The 26,705-nt window shown below is 36.0% G+C and overlaps 3 protein-coding genes across 3 annotated transcripts; all 3 read right to left on the reverse strand.

Moving 5' to 3' along the window:
- Positions 1-6,096: 6,096 nt before the first annotated feature.
- Positions 6,097-6,891, reverse strand: LOC119986939. Its single transcript, XM_038831628.1, has one exon. It carries the CDS (start codon positions 6,889-6,891, stop codon positions 6,097-6,099), a length of 795 nt encoding a protein of 264 aa, XP_038687556.1.
- Positions 6,892-12,198: 5,307 nt separating this feature from the next.
- Positions 12,199-13,698, reverse strand: LOC119986669 (stemmadenine O-acetyltransferase-like). The gene has a single exon (XM_038831320.1). The coding sequence runs from the start codon at positions 13,696-13,698 to the stop codon at positions 12,340-12,342; it is 1,359 nt and encodes a 452-aa protein (XP_038687248.1). The 3' UTR covers positions 12,199-12,339.
- Positions 13,699-18,398: 4,700 nt separating this feature from the next.
- Positions 18,399-21,095, reverse strand: LOC119986940 (stemmadenine O-acetyltransferase-like). Its single transcript, XM_038831629.1, has 3 exons — positions 21,090-21,095; positions 18,666-19,817; positions 18,399-18,551 (listed from the first exon to the last, which is right to left on the reverse strand). Exons 1-3 carry the CDS (start codon positions 21,093-21,095, stop codon positions 18,399-18,401), a joined length of 1,311 nt encoding a protein of 436 aa, XP_038687557.1.
- Between the last annotated feature and the right edge of the window lie 5,610 nt (positions 21,096-26,705).

Raw genomic sequence — 26,705 nt, forward strand, 5'->3', positions numbered from 1 at the left:
CTGTGACCTGACGCTGACTCTGCTTGAGCATGAAGTGCCAAGCAGTGTCTCATAATGGAAGGACGAAAAAGAAAACGTGTGGGGACAATAAAAAGGATGGCGCAAGTTGGTCTTTCTTTTTCACACAGCTGTGCCTGTTTGTTCTTTTATCAATGATGTGTGGGGAGAATAAAAAGGTGTGCTGGTGTAGCACCAATCAGGGTGTGAGCGAGGAAAGCCGTAGGTAGAGAGAGCTGGTGAGAGATTCTGGTGCACTGGTGCTGTAGTGCACTGGATGGTATGCCGGGGGTGTGCCGGGTATGGCGGCGACGGTGGTCATGTGTGTGGTGTGATACAGAGAACAAATTCTTAAACCTTTTGTGTGAATAATTGTTGGCTGGTAGCCTGGTACTATTCCATGTGGTTTACGATTTTGCATCAAGGTATTATCCGCTCTAGGGTACCTCTGCGACTTCTTACCCTCCTTTCACGGAATGGTAATCCATCACTATATTATATATTGATGTGTTATGTGTGGTTCCAGGTCAAAATTGGCGAGCTGCTATATATTATTATGATTAATTTTGATAGTAGCTATTATGATTAATGTCAACCAGAGGCGAAGCTACCTATTGTTAAGGGGGCAGCTGGCCCCCTCAAATTTTTTTTTATAACGCTAATCATATAGTAATTTGCATGAAGATCCTCTGAATTTTCAATTTAGACTCTATTGTTGTAAAAAATCTTGTTCATGGTTGAAATAAGAAGACATATGATAATTATTATTTATCATATTTTATAAAATTTTATTTTTAGTGTTATTTTTTTTACTTTCAAACACATAATTAATAGATAACCGAACCGGGAGCGTTGCCCCCTAACCCTCGCTTCGCTTTACCCACCTTAACATAAAATGCTTTGTCCGCCGCTGCGACCACTTTGACATTAAGTTTTGGCTTCACCACTGCGGTCAACTAATAAACACCAATCCGCTAGCTTTTAGTTCACCAAACACCTTATAGCATATTAAACGTTTTTAAGCTCAGCTTTTTTCCATAGTTTTTCCGTTATCATTGAAAATCAATACAATCGCTCTACCAAATGGACCAAAAGAATGATGGTTGGTCTAGTGTTGAAGATACGAGTGTGCTTCTTTTTGTGCGCACGAGTTTGATTCTTCCAAACTACACCATTTTTCCCTTTTTTTTAAATCCGTTTATTAATAAATAATATTTAAGGGGTTTTTATCTATAAAGACAAAACTTAAAAGTTGTAATTCAATAAGGACAATCTAAAAAACCTTTAGAAAAGAGGACAAAGTCTAACAACTTACAAAAATACCCTACTTCCTCCTTTCTTCTTCTTCATCTTTCTTCTTCCTTGCGCCACCATATCGGAAGTTGGTCGTCCAGCCATCATTTTCGATGAACGAACTGTCAAAATGAAGCTCTAGGTTAGCCCGATCAAAGCCCAATCATCACCAACAATAGAAAATCACTTGAGTCGTCAAAAAAGCTTCATGAAATCACGGTCACCATTTGAAAAAAGAGCTAGATTCAACCAATACGGCCAACACCGGCGATCATCAATTCCTCCAATCAACTCCATAGACCCAGACGCATCACCTTTGAGGTTTTATTGTTTTTTCAAATTTATTTTTCCATCGGAAATCGAATTTGAATCTGCAGATATTATATCTGTTTCGTATATGATGGTTAATCATTATACATTATGTCATATGGATTTTGTTTTCTTGTCACTTGGCTGGGTTACACTCTATTGAATAGCCCATCTGCTTCTATAATACCCCTCAATCTCAAATCAGGATTTAATTCTGCATCTCTGGATGATGCCAAGAGACTTGATTGACTATCTTAAGTGGCATATCTTTTACTTTCTTCTTTTGTTCTTTTGAGAAGGTCTGTGTTGGTACTTTCAATAACCATATTCTCAAATATATAAGACGTTAAATGGTAGGAAGTTTAATCAAACAGGTAAGTGGAACCTAGAATTTGTAAAGAAAAATTAACAAAATAGAAGCTTTGAGGCGTGAATACACTGTCCTTAAGACAAATTATTGCCACTACACTTTGAACAATAATCAGCCTTACAGGATTCAACAAAGCATACACTCTCACAAGAATTTTCAAAGGAAAGAAGGGGAACTAAAAAATAACGTACAAAGACAGTTCTGAACTTGTGTTTATATAGATGTCTATTACCATCAGACATCTTGAACCAACATGTCCCTCCAAAAATAACTTCTTTATTTTAATAACTGTTTTAAAACAAATTCAAAACTGCTTATACATATTAGAGTCATGACTATTGGGGTATATTTATGTCTATTCATTATTTTACAATCTATACAACAATCCCCCACTAGATTGTAAAGAATATCCAGTTCCTTTAGTTGTATTCCTTTGTATCAGCATGAATCAACGGTATCAAGTATTAAACCATTTTATTGTAATCATCTCAAAGTTCATTAAAGTTAATGGTGAGCAATCTTAAACCATAACTTTGTTAATATGAACCGAAAATAACACACATGCCAATATTTCTTTTGAGAATTACATAGTTACACTTTTATGGCCTTGTGCTCTCTCCTGATTTCATGAACATGCTCAAAAAACAACCCAATTCTTTGCTAGAAGCGGCACCACTTCTATGTTCATATAGGTGACATTCCCTTAAGTCTTTCCTACTAAGACACATCTTTTCATGGAATGCATTAAGGTTATAACTCAACCTCTCGACTTGTAGCAAATAACACTAATCCAAATTGAATGAGACATTAGAATTATGTTAGTGCTTCGACTAATCACACAAGAACTTGTTATTACCCATTAAATCCTATTTTGTCAAAAGTCTAGGATTGGGTTTCCATTATTGGTGATTTTTCTTTGGATTTTAGTCCCATTCCTATAGATGTAATTTTCACCATGTCTCGAGACAAACCTTTGGTGAAAGGATCGGCAAGATTGTTAAATGTACGTACAAAAACAATTGATATAACTCCATCCGAAATCAATTGACGTACATATTCATGCCTTAGACTTATATGTCTAGACTTGCCATTGTATACTTTATTATACGCTCTAGACATCGTTGCTTCACTATCACAATAGAGAGAGATAGCCGGCATTGGTTGTGACCACAACTCAATTTCATACAACATATTTCTTAACCATTCGGCTTCTCTTCCTGCAGCGGCTAAGGCAATAAATTCGGATTCCATGGTGGAGTGAGAGATGCATGTTTGCTTCTTAGAAGCCCATGAAACAGCACCACCACCGAGTAAAAATATCCAACCAATTGTTGCCTTGTTTCTATGTTCACTTGTAATCCAGCTAGCATCCGAATATCCTTCTAATATAGTCGGATTTTTCGTATAATGTAGACCTACCATAATAGATCATTTAAGATATCCAAGAACTCGTTTAATTGCTTTCCAATGGTCTATACTAGGATTACTAGTATATCCTGACAATTTACAAACTGCAAAAGCAATATCCGGTCTTGTACAATGCATGGCATACATTAAACTTCCTATTACACTTGCATATTCAAGTTGAGCAATAGCTCTACCCGAATTCTCAACTAATTTGATACTTGAATCATATGGAGTGTTAGCTTCTTTGAATCTAAGATGTGAGAACTTTGTAAGCATTTTCTCAACATAATGAGTTTGGTTCAAAGCATAACCCCCACTATGTTTTGTCACCTTGATTCCTAAGATAGTATCCACTTCATTTAAGTCTTTCATTTGGAAAGCGGAAGTTAAATACTTCTTAGTTTCACATATACCATACAAATTGGTACCAAAAATTAGCATGTCATCCACATAGAGACATACTATTAGTCCATATTCTTTTGTGAACTTGGAATATATACACTTTTCAGCATTATTATGTTTGAATCCATTACTTAAAATAACGGAATCAAATTTTTCATGCCATTGTTTTGGCGCTTGTATCAAACCATACAAAGACTTGACTAATTTGCATACTTTCATTTCATTTCCTGATAGAACAAACCCTTCTGGTTGTTCCATATAAACTTCCTCATCGAGATCACCATTTAAAAATGCCGTCTTTACATCCATTTGATGTACATGTAAATCATATATCGACGCTAAAGCCATAAGAACTCGAATGGAAGTGATACGTGCTACAGGAGCATACGTATCAAAATAGTCAATACCATGTATTTGTTTGAAACCTTTAGCAACTAATCTTGCTTTGAACATTTGAATTGAACCATCTGTGTTCAATTTTCTTCTAAAAACCCATTTGCAACCCATAGGTTTAGAACCTGGGGGTAAGTCTACAAGTACCCACGTATTGTTGGATACTATTGAGTCCATTTCATTATCGATAGCCTCTTTCCAAAAAGCTGCATCTCTTGATGTCATGGCCTCCTTAAAACTTTTCGGATCACTATCTTCTATATTCAACACAATTGGTATTTTATTTAATACCATCTCTCTACTGCCCTCGATAAGAAAAGCAATAGCTTGTGAAGAAACAAAATCAGATCCAAAAGATTTTTCTTTCCTAGCCCGCTGACTTCTTCTTGGCTCATCAAACTCATTAGATAATTTTCTTTTCTCACTTAGAGAATTTGGACTAGGTAATGCTGAGTTAGGAAATAGACAATCAAGCATCGTATCTTTGTTGGAAGTATTCTCTTGTGAAGCTTCTGAATCATTGACAAACTGATTTTCTAAGAAAATCACATCCCTTGATTCGACTATTACATTGGAACTTAAATCCAACAATCGATATGCTTTAGAATTTTCAGCATATCCAACAAATATACTCTTGATTGCTCTTGGTCCTAACTTTGACCTGTTAGGATCGGTAATTCTATAAAAAGCCAAACACCCCCACACCTTTAAGTATTCAAGATTTGGCTTTCTACCTTTCCAACGTTCATAAGGAGAAATATTTGTTTTTCTTGAAATGATTCTATTATGCACATGACGAGCTGTTAGTAATGCCTCACCCCAAAGATTAAGAGGCAACTTAGCTTGTAACATCATGGCATTAACCATATCAACTAGAGTTCTATTTTTCCTTTCCGCAAGTCCATTCTGTTGGGGCGTATAAGGAGCGGTAGACTCATGTATAATGCCATGTTCTTCACAAAATTGTGAAAATCCTGTAGAGAAGTATTCTCCACCTCTATCACTTCGGAGAACTTTAACTTTTTTCTCCTTTTGATTTTCAACTTCAGTCTTGTATATTTTGAACATTTTAAAAGCTTCATCTTTAGTTTTCAATAAATAAATATACGTAAATCGGGAGAAATCATCAACAAATGTAATAAAGTATCTTTTTCCTCCTCTTGTTAGAACTCCATTTAATTCACAAATATCTGAATGTATAAGTTCTAACAATTGTGTAGTTCTTTCAACTTTAGGAAAAGGTTATCTAGTCAATTTTGCTTGAATACATATTTCACATTTGTCCTTTGTTTCATGCACAAAAGAGATCATTTTTTGTTTTGACATATTTATTAGAGAACTATGATTCAAATGTGCTAATCGTTTATGCCATACAGAATACTCAACAATATAAGCACAAGAAGCATTATTATTATTAATACTTAATTTGAACATTCCATTACAAACATATCCCTTCCCAACAAATACACCATTCTTTGAAAAGATAACCTTATCAGACTCTAATACAGCCTTGACTCCACTCTTGCACACATGGCTAGCAGACACCAGATTTCTCCGTACTTCGGGTACATAAAATACATTTGTAAGAACAAGCTTTTTGCCCGAAGTAAATAGGAGATCAACTGTTCCTTTGCCACGCACAATAGCCGTGTTTTGATTCCCCATTATTACCACTTCGTCTTCAACAACTTTGAAGTCCTTCATCATGGTTTTGTCATTGCAAATATGCACCGTAGCACCTGAATCATACCACCAATCCGTAGATTTAGTAGTTGTAGCCATGTGTACTTCGGTTATCATGCCAATTTGCATGTCTGAAACCATAGCCACAATCTCGGTTATGTCATCTTCAATATTGTTGGCTATGTTGGACTTGGCATACTTCTTTTTTAATGGCTTCTTACAGTCCTTGATATAATGGCCTTTTATGCCACAATTATAGCAAGACCGATTCTTTTTCTCATTGTCTTTGTTGGTAGAACCTTTCTTTTGAAACCTTTGTTTTTCTTGGGTTTCAAATGCTTGTCATACTTTTTGGACTCATCTTGATCCACGGCATTCACATTAGCAAAAGAACTTGGACCGACACCATCACGAATCCGGTTTTCCTCTTCAATGCGAAGATGTTGTCCAAGTTTTTCCAAAGACGTCTCTTCGGTTTGATGCAATAACTTCTTCCTGTAGTCATTCCAAGAAGGTGGTAATTTTGTAATTATCGCACCAACTTGGAGAGCTTCAGGAATTTTCACACTCAAATCACGAAGTTTGCTAACAAGAATCTGTAGATCATGAACTTGGTCCAAGACAGAGAGTGTATCAATCATCTTAAAATCAAAATACTTCATAATAAGAAACTTATCTGTACCAATCTTCTCTGTTTTGTACTTGGACTCCAGGGCGTGCCAAATCTCCTTTGGTGACTTCAATGGTGTGTAGAGATCATAAAGCCGGTCGGATAGAGTGTTCAAAATGTGTCCACGACACATCAATTCATCTTCTTCTCTTTTCTTGCGATCGGCCTTAATCTGATCAGTATCATTCTCGGATGGTTCAGGGAATGGTTGAAGTTCTGGATCCAATATGTATGAAATCTTCAAAGCAGTAAGAAGAAATATCATCTTATCTTGCCAGCGAGTGAAATTGGTGCCATCAAAACGATCCAACTTCACATGATATGGTTGCATGAAACTAAAGGATGATCGGGTCGTAGTATTCTCCATCAATAATTTGTCTTAAGATTGTAAGGAAAAATTAACAAAATAGAAGCTTTGAGGCGTGAATACGCTGTCCTTAAGACAAATTATTGCCACTACACTTTGAACAATAATCAGCCTTACAGGATTCAACAAAGCATACACTCTCACAAGAATTTTCAAAGGAAAGAAGGGGAACTAAAAAATAACGTACAAAGACAGTTCTGGACTTGTGTTTATATAGATGTCTATTACCATTAGACATCTTGAACCAACATGTCCCTCCAAAAATAACTTCTTTAGGAAGTTATTTTAATAACTGTTTTAAAACAAATTCAAAACTGCTTATACATAATAGAGTCATGACTATTGGGGTATATTTATGTCTATTCATTATTTTACAATCTATACAACAGAATTTAGTTTTATTCTATGCATTATTGCTATGTGTGGCTTCTGAGTTGGAATATTCAATGCTGCAGTAGTTGTTAGCAAGAGTCAATATTCTGCTTGGTCAGCCGAGCAACTTGCAATAATCACTTTGCATATAATCTCTCACTACTAACAAAGGTGGAAAGGACATGTATAAGAAGCTTTACACTGGTATTGCAGGGAGGCTGTTTATTTGGTTTGAACTGCTGATACTTGGGTTGCAATAAAGCAACTTTACTATACAGCTTGACAACTCTATTTTATGTAGCTTCAGCCATCTAGTGGGAAATGGGAATATTCTATTATCTGGCATACAAATACAACCTAACAGTTCGAATTTATGGTGGTTAAAGTATGAATAATTGGCTTGCTTTGTTAGTAATAGATGTATGCTTTTAACCTTCTCATTGTACATCCCCTCCATCATACTCTGTTTCTATGTTTTAGATGCTCAAATGTGAGATCATCCTAGTAACAGGCTGCAATATGTGTCTTCCAGGATGAAATTAGACCACAAGTGAGAGAGAGAAGGAGAAATACTTCAAGCAAAAATACACCTCCATCCATAACTGACCCAGAGCCAAAAGATGCTTACCAGATGCCACTGCCAGATTCCGACTCCGAGTAGATGCTGCTTGAAAGGGAAGGATTTGAAAGATTTGTCATATCTTTATCTAACAAAAGGAATGTGGCCAAATATACTGCTGAACGGTTAGTTCTAAAAAATCTTGAGTTAGAATGAATTTTCTTTTAATTTGGGGTGTAATTTATAACTCTCAAGAGATTTGGTTTAATGCTTACATTGAGCAATTATTGAGAAGTTGCTGTGATAGCTAGCCGCTCGAGGTTTTGATGGTGGTGATTTTTATTAAAGTTAGTATCCAGTTCAAATAACCTTTGTGTCAACCTGCGCTATTGTCAGATCCCAGATCCGGACTTTGCATTGATATGTAAATTAGTCATGGTTGCAGTTTTGTGTTTAAGAATGTAACGCAGGGGTGTGATAAATGAGCACCAGCCATTTTTTATTTTAAGCTTTGCAGCTTGACTGGTGGTTCCGTTGGATACGCAGTTTAGACAATTACATATGTACACCCTAAATGAATATATGGAATACTTATAAAAAAAAAAAAAACACAGCTTATTTTGTGACAATTACACATGTAGATGCCCCGCTGTTCTTAAAGCTTACAATTTTCTATAATATATGCAATGCTTATAAAAAAACACAGCTCATATGTACCCAAAATTAACTGTTTATAGTTGTTATAATGAATATTTTGGACTTTTGTCCGCTGGCTCGCCTAGGCCAAGTCAAAGGGCCTTTTACTTTTGAATTTGTGGGCTGATTCAGCCCATGAATTAAGAAAGCTGGGCCGGCCCGGCCCACCAAGGCAGTGGGCAGTACCGTCCCATATTACATTTCTAGTCTTTCCCTTCATCTACGGCCTCCTCCAGCCACAATGCCTGTCGTCCTCTCTCTTTTTCATCCTCTTTTCTCTCCATCTTCTTCATCCTCGAAGAGTAGTTCATATAGGAGCTATAGCCGTTTCATTCCTATTCGTTGTTATGATGTTCCATATTCAAATAGCGGAGATTCACGAAGAAGTCTTACGTTATTTACCAGTGAGTGGTATTATTGGACTGATCTTTTGGTGGGAAATGTTCTTCATTTAATTGTGATTTTATTTTAATTATGAATTTTAAATGGTGATGAATGGATGGACGATAACACCTCTGTAATGGAGGCCTTTATGAGCACCAACGATATTATTGCACTGTCCCCTTCCATCGTCTGCCTCGGCTTCCACCACTCCAGCCGCCACCGCACCACCGGTTCTGCTTCTTCAGTGGTATTGAAATTGACGTAGTGTAGTGTGGAAGTAAAGATTGATTGGTGAGTTCATAACTAAATCAACTTAACTTGAAATCCACAAAGAAACTTGGAATACACAATCTCAAAATTTATATTTATTAATTATTCATCTTTGTTTAACAATACCATGCAAATGTCAAACTTAGCGCCACAAAAACAGTTTAAGAATTTACAAACGTCGGACAACTAAATCTTGTCCTACATCATAAATCATCGTCTTTAATTGACTCACTCTCAGCCTTTTGTCACTCTTAACCAAGAAACCCTCTAGTAGCGTCTCCAAGCTCTTATTGAGGGGGGCTTTCGGGTGGGTTACTAGGTCAGGCCTTCTTTAGTTCCAACCCGGTTTGGGTGGTTGGTCAGGTTGGTTTTTAGGTTGCTGACCTTTGTGTGTATTATGTCGCAAAAATGTTAGGGATCCCAGTAAATGAGATCACAGTCATCTCAAAAATCAATCTTGGCCATTGGTTGTTATAAGTGTAGGGGCCCACAAAACCTGATGCACATCAATCAAGGGACATACTTGATTATTGGGATGATTGGGATCCCAATCACTTTTGATTATGTCGTGGAATGGAGTGGTGGAGTTGGGTTTTTGGGTTCCACTGAATTGATTTACCAGAGCTCAGATTTGATGAACACATAGGGAATTCAATTTCAAAGAGAGAGAGGATTTTATGTTTTTTTTTAAAATAAAAAAACTATTGACGGGGTAAAAATTGTCACGTGGAGCTCTATCGATGCCACTTGATACACAGGCTGTCACGCGTCACTTTTCAATGATTAAGTGACCCGCCGTGAGAAAAAAAAAAGAATAGTGAGTGACAAAGTTAAAAATTTTAAAAATTAGCCATATCTTTCAGTTATCAAAATGGATATTTACTCCCGTTTATGTGTATTATGATTTTGACATTGTGATATTTTCGTGGTGTTGACATGTTGTTCCAAAGTAGTAACCACTAATTTTATCGGTTTGATGTAAGAACTTTGGTATGTGAAGAAGTTTTAGAGAAAAATTATATGGAGTTTAGATAAATCATATAAAGTGCAAATTAAATTTATATGCAGTGCAAAACATATAAATTCATATGTAGTGCAGACAAATTTATTGTAGTGTAGATAACTTACATGCAGTGCAGATAAATCAAATTTATATGCAGTGCAATGCAAACAAATTCATATGCAGTGAAGATAAATTACATGCAGTGCAGATAAATTACATGTAGTGTAGATAAATTCATTGTAGTGCAGATAAATTAAATTTACATGCTAGATTTTTTTCATCTTATAATATATCGATGAATGATTTTGTTTGAAAGAATTTTCCACGTTGCTTGAGAGTATGTAATTTTTTATTTTAAAAATTCGTCATGTATTTTGAGAGAAAAATCGTTTTGAAGTTTCGTTTAAGAAAAGAAAAAAGGTCAAAACTGATGATGCCATGTACATATGTGTTAGGAGCAAATTTTCTTGATTTTGTCCTTATTGGTAATTGCTCCTTGAAATATGGCTAAATTATTCCTTGCATGTTTGACATAATACATTGAGTTCAAGATTGATGATAGGGATGACAAAAAAAATCGGTTATGAGTCGAAAAACAACACGTGTTTAGAAAATTTGTGTATGTCTTAATCTTAACCCGAATTGGATTTCAGACGTAGTTAATTGACTATACCTGGATTGGTTTAAATCTGGACAAGTAAATTGGATAATAATATAATCCGGATTAGGGTTTGGACAAGTAAAGTGGAAAATATGTTTGTAATTGAACCCGAACCCGGTTTTATACCGGATAACAATTTTGTGTTAGGACATGAATTTTGGACATATCATTAATGAATGTCCAAACTTGATTTAATCATGGTTGGACAAATTCGATCATCTAGACGGGATAGAGTTTTACCATCTCGAATTAATGATTCAGATAATTGTTCATCATTTAGCGAAATTGCATCATTTTAGGCTCTTTCACATATTCACCGAACTGGTGCAATCCTTGATCACCTTGAACGCTCTTCAAAAGGTAGCCATTGCTTTGGGATATGGTTTCCCTCGTCCAGTACAAAATTGTATGCAATTTATCTCTCGTTTATTTTATTTTATTATTCAGTTATACTATATGTCTATATGTTTTCTTAATTACAACGTGATTTGTATAGTGGTTATATCGTTGGGTTTAGAAGTGAAAGATCCTTTAGGTTGGACGTTCGAACCGGTGGGACGTAATACCATGGAATTTCTTGGTTCCATGAGCCGAGGGCACGAGCCTGTTTCCTGGGAGGGGTTAAGAGCCCTATTATGAGCTTATAACCAGTGTTACTTGCTGGGCTTCTACTCAGACTAAATTGGTGACCCATTGTGAGCATAGAGTAGTCATGTCGGGTTTAAAACTGGCCTAGGAATTATACAAAATATAACATTTGCTCTCTCAACTATACCCCTAGTTTTACTTTCGTCCTTAAACTTTTTTTGCTCTTAATTTTATCCTTCAACTATTAAAGATATCTATTTCGTCTTTCAAGCGAGAGAGTAGCTGGAAAAATCCAATTTGACATCTATTTGACATATCGGAGTAATTCTAGTTGGCAAACGTGAACGATATTATCTCTAAACTATTAATGTCTAGTACTTTTAGTGTTTAAATTATACAATAAAATTGTTTGGAGAATTTGAAGATTTCGGTATTCTGGGGATTTTGTGAGATGATAGGTGTAAAATTTAAGTGAAGTGACATGACATGTGTAAAAATTATGCCAATTGGGATGCCACGTATGATATTTCTGACGTCGAAATCATTTGAGGGACAAACGAGATACATTTGAATAGTTGAGGGACGATTTAAGAGCAAAAAATGTTCAGCGACAAAAATGAAATGAAGGGTATAATTGAGGAACCAAATTAAATGTATATTTTTGCCGATTACAAAATGGTCGTTGGGCTGAGCCCTTCCCGGTCAGAAAAAAAGAAGAAGATTTTGTTAGTCCCCGTATCTATAACAAAATTCTTGTGCAAAACTATACTTAGATCAGGTGCACACACACGAAGCATATTCCTTTTTATTAATGTTCAAAAACAAAAACAAGAATATTGAGTGAATCAATTTCAAGACGACTAGGATCGACTGAGAATCACAACAACCAAAACAGTTTTAAAAGACATAAATTGATCAAAGCTTTGACTTGAGTGAACCAATTTCGAGAGGACTAGGATCCACTGAGGCTACTGAAAGGAGTTCCTTGTCACGTTCGACCACACCCATGATTTCTTCTTCCAGTGACACCCATGCTTCTATTCCATCACCGCTTCTTGTATCCACCAGCTGAATCACGGATGCAGAAATCCCTAGTGCAGGTACACAAGCTGGGTACCATAATGGCTTTCCCCAACCAAAGTCAACACTGTACATGCCTGAGTTACACCAGCTAGTAAACACAATTATTTCATCTCCATTGGAGATACCATTTGAATATGATTCACCAACCCTCCTCAAATATTCGCAAAGAGACTTCAATCCTTGCTCCCCTTGAAGGCTCTTGACAAAATCACCATTCATTGGAGAAAATGTGTCTCTCATCCGGGACACGAAACTACGCGCATCTGTTTCTTCACTATTTGCTTTTATCGGGGCAATCAAAAGTATATTTCCCATACTTGTTTCTGGGAATTTTGGCGCAGCCCTTCCTCGCAAGTTCACTGAAGTTGGTAACAAAGCTGACTTCTTCTTGCCACCAGATTTTGCCTTGGATGCAGAGATGATGCATTTAAACAGGAGTGCAACCACTACCTCTGCTCGTGTTGGCTTCTGCACACCTAATCTCGTTGCTTTGGACTTAAGATAGTTTAGCATTGGTCCTTCAAACACGAACCTCCTTCCAACAAAGGTGCTCTTTTCTTGTAAGAATCGAGTCATTGAAGTCGAGGCAGTTAGATCTAGCGGCAATGATTTGTTTTGAGGAAAGATATATGAGGAGCTGAAATCGGGAGATAGAGCTGCCCCTTCTCGCGCCATGCTACCCCAAGCGTTGAGGAATGCCATAAAAGAAGTTACATCGATTATGTTGTGTGTAGTGCCAATGCCTAATGCAAAACCACCACAAGCAAACATAGTTTCTTGTATCTTAACAACATGACAACCTGGAGTCATCTCACAGTGAATGATTTCTTCTGGCACAAATTTAGGAAACTTTGAGAAATCAGGTTGCTTGAGATAATCACATAATTTGCAACCGACTTTAGCCACCGTATAGGAAATCCCCTCATCATTACAATCGATGGAAAAGTTGTCGATGTTCCTTCCGGCGAGGGGATAATAGAGAGTTAGTGTTCGTGATAGCGATTGTTTCAAAACTTGTGATCTCTTGGAGATGGATATGGAGGCAGCTGTGTTTGCAGAATAAAAGATGAGGCCTGAATGATAAATGGGAGGTGCAAGTTGATCAAGGAGACTGATGACATGGGTTCTAAGGTGAGCAGGTGTTGGAGAAGAGGGTTTGATGTTCTCTCTTGATATTATCTCAATCTCCATTTTTGTTTCTCTACTTGCAGATGGAGCTCCCAATACTATGATTATATATATACACACAAATAAAAACTTGCAAGGTTATATGCACATGTTAAGCAACAATTAAAAAAATGTGAGTAGTCTTATATATATATATATATATGTCACAATTCTTAATGTTGAGGTTACATGTGCATGGATATATATTTAAGTGTTATGTGTCGCTCTCGGGTCTTTTCTTGCGAGCTGCTAATATTTAATGTTTGATCTAAGTGAGTTTAGGTAGTCAACTAATGAACACCATATAATATCTCTAATGACACACATCTTTAAAAAAAATCTAATCCAAATTAGCGATGGAATAGAAAAACATGTACTTCCTGGCCTCTTGCATAAGAGAATCTACTTTTAGCGACATGCATTTCCCTCCCGTCGCTAAATTTATCTCCTGAAACACATTCTTAAAAGTATCTATTTTTATTGACACAAATTAGTGAGGGAATTCATAGACCGTCACTAATTTATCCTTATTTTTTATGTTAAATTGTTATGTATAAAGGTAAAATAGATTTTTAACATAAATAACTTAATTAGTCATCCCTTCACCCGAATGACTCCATTTTTGGGAAGAAGAATTTTGACAAAACTTTAATGAAATCTTCCCTCTAATTCCCTTCAAATCCCTCCACTTAATTTTTTATAAATGATCCAAAGAAGGAAATTGAGAGGAAACTCCCTTTCCATTCTCCTCCTTCCCTTCCCCTCCCCCAAATCCCTCAATCCAAACATACCCTTAATGTTAAGGTTACATGTGTACGTGTGTGTGTATATATATATATAAAGTGTTATGTGTGGCTTCAGGTCTAAATTTGGGAGCTGCTATATGTTATTATGATTAATTTTGCGAGCTGCTATTATGATTACTAAAAAACACCATGTGCCTGTTTCCGAGGTCAAACTTGTACAGCAAACTTATATGACATGTTAAGCAACAATTAAACAAAGAAAGAAAAAAAGTAATGGAATAAACGTCCAAAATTAGTTGTTAGCTGTTAATTATGTAATGTATTTTCATTTTTCTGTGAATTATTTTCTGTTCATATGCGACAACAAAAGTACCGAGAGACTGGAGAATCACGAGAAACTCAGATGACAATCATGTGTGTGATATCTCATAGAAGTCTCCAATGGCGGACCCAGGAATTGTGATCACTGGGGACACAAAACTGGTGCAGGGGCAGTGCCATCAGAATTTTTTTTTAGGTTTCTTTATGTAATACATTGTAATTTATCACAATTGTTCTCCACGAGTTTTCATATTTTGATAACTTGATATTATACATCAATATTAGTTCCAAGCAACTCTTTTTCTATATAACATACAAGACAATCACTCAAAAAGTGACACTCAAAAAGTGATCATTCATTTGGTTGCAAGGTAAAGGGCAATTGGGCTTGACAATATAAAGGACACACAATAGAGTTGGGTTAGCGATTTGAAGGGTTTGGGCAATTAGACTTGACAAGGTAAAGGGAACACAATAGAATGGGGTTACGGACTGTGACTTAGGAGGATTGAGTCAAAGTTACTCAGTGGGTTTTAGTAGATTGGGGCCTTGTTTTTTTTTTTTTGACTGGTGGCCTATGTATCAAATTGTCAAAAACACATGTATACTTAGTGAAAATTTTCGGAAGTCACTGGAGGCCCGTGCCCTTGGTTCGTAAGACATAGGTCTGCCACTGGAGGTCTCACGTTTGAACCTCCCTATCTCCTTCCCCTATAAGAAAAAAAAAAAACAAACCGAGAGGCTGTTTGGTGAATACGGGTTTTGAATGTCAACTTTATTTGTTTGTTGTAGAAGAAAACCCCTTTTAAGAAGTTGGAGAAATTCGATTTTGAATGTAAGCTTTATCTGTTTGTGGTTGAAGAAAATCGCTTTAAGAAGTTGGGCTTACAGTCTGACATATATCTCAGATAGCACGTCCAACAGAGAAATTAATGTGGATCAAGATGTCAAGAAGTTTCCTACTGAAACTCTTCAAAACTCAAGGTCGAATTTTCTCTAACAAAAGGAGAAGATACAAATGAAGATCATGAACTCAAGGGGAATTTTTATCTTATTCAAATTAGGATCGACAACAAGAGGATTGGACCCATATGTGCTTAAAAGACCATAATTTTAGTTTTTATTATTTTTTTATTATAAGTCAAGTTGTATCTTTTAGAAATCAAGTATATTTTTTTATATCAATGAAGTTATGATTTAATTAGATTTTTGAAGGAGTTTGTAAACCAAATATAAATAGGTTGTGTTGTTAAGACTCTTTGTTTAGCAGAGTTTTGGTTTTAAAATAAAATTGAAGAGATGAGTCGTGACGTAGGACAAGATTTACATTATTTACTTAATTATTAAGAATTATTATTGTTTTGTTATTAATTATTATGCTTTTTTTAGTTAATAGCAATCATAGTCAAATTAGTGTTTATAATTTCATTATTAGTACTTTTTGATAAGTTCATGTCTATTAAGATTTTATAGTTTTGACATTTATAGGGTTGTATCCATCTTTTGCTAAAAATAATGATAACTAATATAAATTTTGAGATTTCTCTTAATTTTCTGGATGGATTTCGAGTTTCCTTGATGGATTCCAAGTTACGCTAGTTTAGTCGTGAACTAATTATTCGATTCTTACGTCCACAGACTGAGTCAATTGGTATTGGAGTAGGATTTTGCCTCTCAAGATGGCCATCAATGAAGGAGGAAGAAATCCTATATAAATTGGATGAGGGGTTGATGAAATTCCAAATCCAAACCCATTCTAAATTTACGAAATTCCAACATAATTCTTATGATCAAGCCAAGAAATCTTTGGCAAACCAGGGAACGATTAATTTGTAAAGATATGATACAGATTTGATCAACGACAAAAATCCAGATTAAATACAATAGTTGAATATCGAAATTGAAAACCGAATTTCTATAAACAATTAACACACAAGGTGAGACAGAGATGGACTTCGTTTTTGCCCCACAGTGAGGATGACTTGGCGTCAATCATTGGCACCAAAGGATCCAACTCGACGACTATGGTGACAGAGTAGACAGCGGCAGTAGCGTCGACGATTGGGGCTTAGGGAGGGGCCATAGGTAGAGAGGTTGGAGGCGACGGAAGCCACTGAGACTGATGGTTGCTGCAGGTGATAATGGGTGAGTGTCTGGTGCAAATCAGTGTCTTGGTGAATTCATCTCTGGTTAGGGTATGATTAAAGAATTGTGACGAAGAGAGAGAGCAGGATTGAAAGGAGAAAAGGAAGGTAAAAAAAGAGGAAGGAGGTCCCCTCAGTCCGTAATGGAGGCCTTTTTGAGCACCAACGATATTATTGCACAGTCCCCCTCCATTGTCTGCCTCGGCTTCCACCACTCCAACCGCCACCACGCTACCGGTCCTGCTTCTTCAGAGGTATTGAAATGGAGTAGTGTGGAAGTAAAGATCGATCGGGTAGTTTACAACTAAGCCAACGTAACTTGATTTCCATTAAGGAAATTTGGAATACACAATCTCAAAATTTTTATTTCTTCATTATTGTTCTTTGTTTAACAATACTATTCGTGACCTTTTTTTATTTATAAAAAGGTTGAAATCCCAACATTTCATTCAATGATAGCAAACATTAAGCTTAGTGCAACAAAAGCAGTTTACGAATTTACAAACGTCGGACAACACCAAACTACATTAAGAAATTACAAACACCGGATTATACCTACTACACAAGAATAAACCGGACTACAAACTATACCGGGATGTATCAATATGAGCAATCCTCCAAACAAATATGAAAGTAGATCTAAATCTAGTTCTAGATCTAGAGCCATGGAAATGATTCCTATCTGTGCTTCACCATATTGCGTGAAATTTAAAACATGCTAATGAACCGCTGATCATACACCTCTCTTGAAACCAAGTCATCCCCAAACGGAGATCTAGCAACCCACCATATGTCCATATTATTGACATTGTGGTATATTGGTGGTGTTGATCAATCACATGTTGTTCCAAAGTAATAACCACTAATTTTATCAGTTTGATGTAAAACCTTTGGTATGTGAAGAAGTTTTAGGATGATATCTTCCTTCTTTTCATACTTTTGAAATATTGCTAGAATTATTCCTTGCATGTTTGACATAATGCGCTGAGTTCAAGATTGATGATAGGGGTTAAAAGCAATCAAAAGACTGCAGCTGTTGATCATGATATCATTCAGTCACGTGAGGATCAAAGGGGAAATAAGGAGTTGTTATGTAGAGAGAAGGTAGTACATGAAATTGTTGTGGAGAGATAAGGCTATATCCTCACCTGGTCAACTAAAAGTATTGGATAATCATGATGGTTCAAGTGAGACTTGATCAAGATAAGGAATGATTCAACCGGTGTCCAAAACATCCTCATAGGTTGTTCAACAAAATAATGAATTGGTGCCCCATTGTGCGGATAGAGTAGTTATGTCGGGTTTAAAACTGATCCAGAGATCACAAATTGACCGTTGGGCTGAGGCCTTCTCGGTCAACAAAAAAAAAAGGATTTTGTTAGTCCCTGTTTCTATAACAAAATTCTTGTGCAAAACTATACTTAGATCAAATGCACACACAGGAAGATATTCCATTTATTATTTTTCTTGAATTCGATGAAAACAAAAACAACAATATTGAAAAATATGATGATCAAAGCCTTGAATTGAGTGAATCAATTTCAAGAGGACTAGGATCCACAGAGGCTACTGAAAGGAGTTCTTTGTCATGTTCTACCATAACCATGATTTCTTCATCCAGTGACACCCATGCTTCTATTCCATTACCGCTTCTTGTATCCACAAGCTGAATCACAGATCCAGAAATCCCTAGGGCAAAAACACAAGAAGGGAACCATAATGGCTTCCCCCAACCAAAGTCAATATTGTAAGTGCCTGAGTTACACTAGCTATTAAATACGATGATTTCATCTCCATTGGCGATACCCTTTGAATATGATTCACCAAGCCTCCTCAAATATTCGCAAAGAGACTTCAATCCCTTCTCCCCTTGAAGGCTCTTGACAAAATCACCATTCATTGGAGATAATGTTTCTCTCATCCGGGACACAAAACTACGCGCATCTGTTTCTTCACTATTTACTTTTATCGGGGCAAGCAAAAGTATATTTCCCACACTTGTTTGTGGGAATTTTGGCTCTGCCCTTCGTCGCAAGTTCACCGAAGTTGATAACAAAGCTGACTTCTTCTTGGCACCAAATTTTGCCTTGGATGCAGACATGATGCATTTGAACAGGAGTGCAACCACTACCTCTGCTCGTGTTGGCTTCTGCACGCCTAATCTCAAAGCTTTGGCTTTAAGATTGCTTATCATTGGTCCTTCAAACACAAACCTCCTTCCGACAAAGATGCCCTTTTCTTGAAAGAGTCGATTCGTTAAAGCCAAGAGAGTCAGATCTTGCGGGAATGTGTTGTTTCGAGGAAAGATATATGAGCAGCTAAAATCGGGAGATAGAGCTGCTCCTTCTCGTGCCATGCTACCCCACGTATTGAGGAATGCCGTTAAAGAAGTTACATCGACTATGTTGTGTGTAGTACCAATGCCTATTGCAAAACCACCACAAACAAACATAGTTTCTTGTATCTTAACAAGATGACAACCTGGAGTCATCTCACAGAAAATGATTTCTTCTGGCACAAATTTTGGAAACTTCGAGAAATCAGGTTGCTTGAGATAATCAGATAATTTGCAATTGACTTTAGCCACTGTATAGGAAATCCCCTCATCATTACAATCGATGGAAAAGTTGTCGATGTTCCTTCCAGCGAAGGGATAATAGAGAGTTAGTGTTCGTGATAGCGATTGTTTCAAAACTTGTGATCTCTGGGAGATGGATATGGAGGCAGCTTCATTCGCAGAATAAAATAAGAGGTTTGAACCATATTTGGGAGGTGCAAATTGATCAAGGAGACTGAGGACATGGGTTCTAAGGTGAGTAGGTGTTGGAGAAGAGGGTTTGATGTTCTCTCTTGATATTATCTCAATCTCCATTTTTCTTTTCTCCACTTTCCAGATGAAGCTCCCAATATAAACACAAAAATTTGCAAGGTTCTATGACATGTTAAGCAACAATTAAAAAATGTGAGTAGCCTTATACCACAATTCTTAATGTTGAGGTTACATGTGCATGGGTATATATATTAAGTATTATGTGTCACTCTCGGCTCAAATTTTGCGAGCTGCTATATATTATATGCTATATTGACAGTGAGTTTAGGCTGTCAACTAATGAACACCATATAACCTCTGGTGTGAATAGGTGTTAGCTGGTACAATTCCATGTGGTTTACGATTTTGCATCAAGGTATTGTCCGCTCTGGAATACCTCTATGAGCTGCTACCCTCGTTTCATGGAGTGGTAATCCGTCAATATATTAGACGAAATATGAAATACGTCGCCAAATTCTATCTCATGACACACATCTTTAAAAAATATTTAATACAAACTAACGACGGAATAGAAAAATATGTATTTCCTGGACAGTTGCATAAGAGAATCGACTTTTACTGACACATATTAGGCGATGAATTTTAATTCTATCTCCTGACACATGTCCTTAAAGATATCTACTTTTAGTGACAAAAATTAGTGGGGAAATTCAAATTCCATCACTAAATTAGCGATGGAATCTATAAAGTACCTATTTTTACTGCACTAAATCTCTAACGGAATTAATACAGGAAAATTTAGTCCCAAATGAGCAGTTTGCTTGTAATGTACCAACTAGACTAGATCGTTATTTGGGTCAAACTTGTGTCACATTACTAAATTTCATCTTCACGTGGCAACTTGTATGACATGTTATGCAACAATTAAAAAAAGTGATCAGTAGTCTCGAGATCGAAGCAGTCCTATACCACATTTCTTAATGTTATGGTTACATGTGCATAGATATATTTAAAGTATTATGTGTCAGTCCAGGTCAAGATGTGCGAGTTGCTATATATTATTATGATTAATTTTGCAAGTAGCTATTATGATTAATGTTGACAGCGAGTTTAGACGGTCAACTAATAAACACCATATTTGTTGTTGAAGAATATGACGCTGGCAGAACAACAAAGGATCAAACTAATGTTTGATTGAAAACGAACAACAATGGAATCCACCAGAAATTTGAGAAACTCTTTAAGGTTTTGATATATTTGATAAAACGATATATAATGACCACTAGAACCGGCTACAACCCTAATATGATCTAAAACGTAAAATTATGGAAGTACCCCTAAAAATAGAAAACGGCCCGTTAGAGGCCATAAACAATGGAATTTTGAAAAATTGGGGTGGGACTAGTGGCCAAAGTGGACTGGTTTGGTTCTGACCGCCATTTTGCTTCAACCAACCAAAATTCATCGAATTTCGACAACGTTGCACCGATTCTAGCCCACTAAAATCAAGCCCAACAAAATGATTTCTACTAGTCGGGATTCTTGGTAAATGAATCCAACTTTAGGGGCAACTCTATATCGACTCCTTCCATCTCAAAAGAGCTCGACCCCAGTGAACTCCAGGACAAAACACCATCATCGGAATGACAAGCATACAAATCAATAACATTAAAGGTGTTGGACATCCCCATATGAGCTGGTAGGTTTATCAAATAAGCATTGTCGTTGATCTTCTTGAAAACCTTGAAAGGACCATACTTCTTAGGTTTATTGCAAAACCACCACAAGCAAACATAGTTTCTTGTATCTTGACAAGATGACAACCTGGAGTCATCTCACAGAGAATGATTTCTTCTGGCACAACTTACATGATTTTAGAAGTAAATTGTGAGGTACAACATGTTGATTTTTTTGGGAGGATGGTTATAAGTTCAACATTAGTTCTTTCAAATTACAAATTATCAATGAATTGATGACGAGCAAGAAAAAATTGAGACTTTGCAATCAATGGAGCTAATCTTGCGAGCATATCAAAGTAACATCTACTTTATTCGAATTATCTCTTTTTTTGGAATGGAAGAATAAATTTCAATCAATGGGCTCGAATACTTCAAAGTTCCAAAGATCAATTCTCTATGAGTATAATTGTGAAGACAATTCTTTTTAGTCAAATCTTAAGTTGAGGGCGATTTATTTTTTAAGTGGAGAAAGGTGATGCACGATGAGAATTTCATTATTTTTAATTATTAAGAATTATTATTGTTGTGTTATTAAGAGGTATTTTGTAGCTAATATGAATTCTAGACAAATTAGTATTTTTAATATTTTTTTTTTATAATTTCATCTTGTTAGAATTTGATCAAAAATTCGTAAAGTTTGTCACGGTGGACTGACGCTGACTCCACTTGATAATGAACCGTCAAGCATTGAAAAGGGGGTGCGAGTAGTTTTTAGAGACAAGGAAAAGAGAATAAACATTTATTGATTCACAACATCGAAGGTAAGTAATCTAATTATACTAAAACTAGGAAAACATTTTAAAAGACTAAAAAACTCCTACTAACAATAAAACTTTTAGCTTTTAGATTGTGTTTGATATCACTTTCAAAAATTTTGAAAACAAAAATAAAAAACAAAAACATAAAACATCAAACATAAAATGAAAACATAAAATTGAAACTTGTTTGGTTGAACATTTAAAACTAAAAACATAAAACTGAAAAAAAAAAGGTGTGTTTTTTGTTTTTATTTTCATAATAATGGAATATATTCACACCACTATATTTTTTATAACTGCGGCCATTGAAAAAATCAGCAGAAAGAAAAAAAAGATAAGAAATAAAACAATAACCCAAAGTATATTTGATCATTATCTTCATATCTCTATGCAATTTGCAATCTGAAATCTTAAAGAAAGTGTCATCTATAAAAAGTGTAACTAGTTCTGTTTTCAAAACTTTTAAAAACCTTTTTTCTTGTTTTCAAAGATTTTGAAAACCTGTTTTTGGTTTTCATAGAAACCAAAACAGAAAATACAAACAAACAATATTTTTTGTTTTTGTTTTCTATTTTTTGAAAACTAAAACAAAAAACAAGAAACAAAAGTGATACCAAACAGACCTTTAATAATTCAGAAATACACTTCTAAAAAGAAAAGAAAATAATTAAACTAACTTTCTTAATTACCAAAAAATTTACTAGATCTTGTCCTACATCAGAGATCATCGTCTCTGACTCACTATCAACCAGGAAACCCTCTAGTAGTGTCTCCAAGCTCTTATTGAGGGGGCTTCTGGGTGGGTTACTAGGTCAGCCCATCTTTATTTCCAACCCAATTTGGGTGGTTGGTCCTGATTGGCTCTCCCGTTCTTCCTGCAAACGGGCGCGGTCAGGTTGGTTTTTAGGTTGCAGACCATTGCGTGTATTCTGTCATGGAATGGAGTGGTGAAGTTAGTTTTTCTGGGTTCCACTGAATTGATTTACTAGAGCTCAGATCTGATGAAGACATAGAGATAATTGAATTACACAGAGAGAGAGAGGATTTTACTTCTTTTTTTTTTTTTTTGCTTTTTTTAAACCAAAAAGCTGTTGACAGGATAAAAAATGTCACATGGAGCTCCGTGGATGCCACTTGATACACCAGATGTCATATGGTACTTTCCAATGATTGAGTGACTCGCGGTGAGAAAAAAAAGAAAAAAAGAATAGTGAGTGATCCAAGTTGGGAATTTTAAAAATTAGGTGATTGATTTAAAAATAATCAATCTTTTAGTGATCAAAATGGATATTTGCTCGTTTGTGTATTATGATTTTGACATTGTGGTATTTTGGTGGTGTTTAACTGTTGATCAATCACATATGTTGTTCCAAAGTAATATTAATAACCACTAATTTTATGAGTTTGATGTAAAACCTTTGGTATGTGAAGAAGTTTTAGGACGATATTTTCCATCTTTTCATAGTTTTTGAAATATTGCTAGAATTATTCCTTGCATGTTTGACATAATGCGCTGAGTTCAAGATCGATGATAAGGGTGACCAAAAAAAATCGGTTCTGGGTTGTACAACAATATGTGTTTATAAAATTTTTACATGTCTAGATCCCAACCCGAATTGGATTTTAGACGTATTTAATTAACTATATCTAGATTGGTTTAAATCCGGAAAAATAAAGCGGACAATAATCTAATTTGATTTTGGGTCCGGACAAGTAAAGTGAATAATATTTTTGTACTTGGACCTGGATTCGGTTTTAAACAGGACAACAATTTTTGTGTTAGGACCTGAATTTTGGACGTATCACTAATGTTCAAACTTGGTTTAATCCGTATCGGATAAATTCGATCATCTGGACTGTGCAAAGTTTTACACCCCAAATTAATGATTCAGAATGTCACATTATTGTTCATCATTTTTAAGCTAAATTGCATAATTTGAGGCTCTTTAACATATTCACCGAACCGGTGCAATCCTTGAAGGCTCTTAAAAAAGTAGCCATTGGTTTGGGATATGGTTTTCCTCATCCGCTGCAAAAAAACCAAGCAATTTATCACTCCTTCATTTTATTTTATTTTTCAGTTATACTATGGGTGACTGGAACCTGCTACATGGGTTTCGACTTAGATCTAAATTGGTGATCCATTGTGCGCACAGAGTAGTCATGTCGGGTTTAAAACTGACCCAGAGATCACAAATTGACCGTTGGGAGGCTAAGACTTTCTCTCGGTCAACAAAAAAAAGAAGGATTTTGTTGGTCCCTGTTACTACAACAAAATCCTTTTGCAAAACTATACTTAGATCAAATGCACACACAGGAAGGATATTCCATTTATTATTTTTCTTGAATTCGATGTAAACAAAAACAACAATATTGAAAAATACAATGATCAAAGCCTTGAATTGAGTGAATCAATTTCAAGAGGATTAGGATCCACAGAGGCTACTGAAAGGAGTTCTTTGTCATGTTCTACCATAGCCATGATTTCTTCATCCAGTGACACCCATGCTTCTATTCCATTACCGCTTCTTGTATCCACGAGCTGAATCACAGATCCAGAAATCCCTAGGGCAAGAACACAAGCTGGGAACCATAATGGCTTCCCCCAACCAAAGTCAATACTGTAAGTGCCTGAGTTGCACCAGCTATTAAATACGATGATTTCATCTCCATTGGAGATACCCTTTGAATATGATTCACCGAGCCTCCTCAAATATTCACAAAGAGACTTCAATCCCTGCTCCCCTTGAAGGCTCTCGACAAAATCACCATTCATTGGAGATAATGTTTCTCTCATCCGGGACACGAAACTACGCGCATATGTTTATATGACATGTTAAGCAACAATTAAAAATTTTATAAAAGAAAAAAAAAAAAAAAAAAAAAGGAACAACATTGATGGCATCCAAAATTGTCTCTGTGACCTGACGCTGACTCTGCTTGAGCATGAAGTGCCAAGCAGTGTCTCATAATGGAAGGACGAAAAAGAAAACGTGTGGGGACAATAAAAAGGATGGCGCAAGTTTGTCTTTCCTTTGCACACGTACGGCAGTTTGTTCTTTTGTCAATGATGTGTGGGGAGAATAACAAGGTGTGCTGGTGTAGCACCAATCAGGGTGTGAGCGAGGAAAGTCGTGGGTAGAGAGCTGGTGAGAGATTCTGTTGCACTGGTGCTGTAGTGCACTGGATGGTATGCCGGGGGTGTGCCGGGTATGGTGGAGACGGTGGTCATGTGTGTGGTGTGATACAGAGAACAAATTCTTAAACCTTTTGTGTGAATAGTTGTTGGCTGGTAGCCTGGTACTATTCCATGTGGTTTACGATTTTGCATAACGGTATTGTCCGCTCTAGGGTATCTCTGCGACTTCCTACCCTCCTTTCACGGAATGGTAATCCATCACTATATTAGACAAAATATGAAATCCGTCGCCAAATTCTATCTAATGACACACATCTTTAAAAAATATTTAATACAAATCAACCACGAATAGAAAAACATGTATTTCTTGGCCAGTTGCATAAGAGAATCGACTTTTACCAACAAATATTAGGCGATGGATTTTAATTCTATCTCGTGATACATATCCTTAAAAATATCTACTTTTAATGACACAAATTAGTCGTAGAAATCAAATTCTATCACTAAATTAGCGACCAAATATCAATTCCGTGTGTAATATCTATTAATATACTGACGCAAATTCCAATAAAGTATCTACTTTTACTTGCACTAAATCAGTAACGGAATTAATACAAGAAAATTCTGTCCCAAATTTGTAGTTTTCTTGTAATGTAACCAATTTATCAACTAGACTGGCTCGTTATTTTGGTCAAACTTGTGTCACATTACTAAATTTATCTTCACGTGCCAACTTATATGACATGTAAAGCAACAATTAAAAAAAGTTAGTAGTCTCGAGATCGAAGCAGTCCTATACCACATTTCTTAATGTTATGGTTACTTGTATGTATATATATATAGATAACCGAACCGGGAGCGTTGCCCCCTGACCCTCGCTTCGCTTTACCCACCTTAACATAAAATGCTTTGTCCGCCACTGCGACCACTTTGACATTAAGTCTTGGCTTCGCCACTGCGGTTAACTAATAAACACAATTCCGCTAGCTTTTGGTTCACCAAACACCTTATAGCATATTAAACGTTTTTAAGCTCAGCTCTTTTCCACAATTTTTCCGTTATCATTGAAAATCAATACAACCGCTCTACCAAATGGACCCAAAGAATGTTGGTTGGTCTAGTGTTGAAGATACGAGTGTGCTTCTTTTTGTGCGCAGGAGTTTGATTCTTCCAAACTACACCATTTTTTCGTTTTTTTTAAAATCCGTTTATTAATAAATAATATTTAAGGGGTTTTTATCTATAAGGACAAAACTTAAAAGTTGTAATCCAATAAGGACAATCTAAAAAAACCTTTAGAAAAAAGGACAAAGTCTAACAACTTACAAAAATACCCTACTTCCTCCTTTCTTCTTCTTCATCTTTCTTCTTCTTTGCGCCACCATATCGGAAGTTGGTCGTCCAGCCATCATTT

The sequence above is a fragment of the Tripterygium wilfordii genome, chromosome 20 (genome assembly GCF_013401445.1).
Source record: "Tripterygium wilfordii isolate XIE 37 chromosome 20, ASM1340144v1, whole genome shotgun sequence".
In the NCBI taxonomy this organism is placed as follows: domain Eukaryota; kingdom Viridiplantae; phylum Streptophyta; class Magnoliopsida; order Celastrales; family Celastraceae; genus Tripterygium; species Tripterygium wilfordii.

What these genes read in the sequence shown, in the direction of transcription:
- LOC119986939 (XM_038831628.1), bottom strand. Translation starts at nt 6,891, where the DNA reads ATGGAGAATACTACGACCCGATCATCCTTTAGTTTCATGCAACCATAT.
- LOC119986669 (XM_038831320.1), bottom strand. Translation starts at nt 13,698, where the DNA reads ATGGAGATTGAGATAATATCAAGAGAGAACATCAAACCCTCTTCTCCA.
- LOC119986940 (XM_038831629.1), bottom strand. An exon ending in CCAATGGAGATGAAATCATC is followed by an intron (nt 18,552 to 18,665) that starts GTATTTAATAGC and finishes TCTGTGATTCAG; the next exon opens with CTTGTGGATACAAGAAGCGG.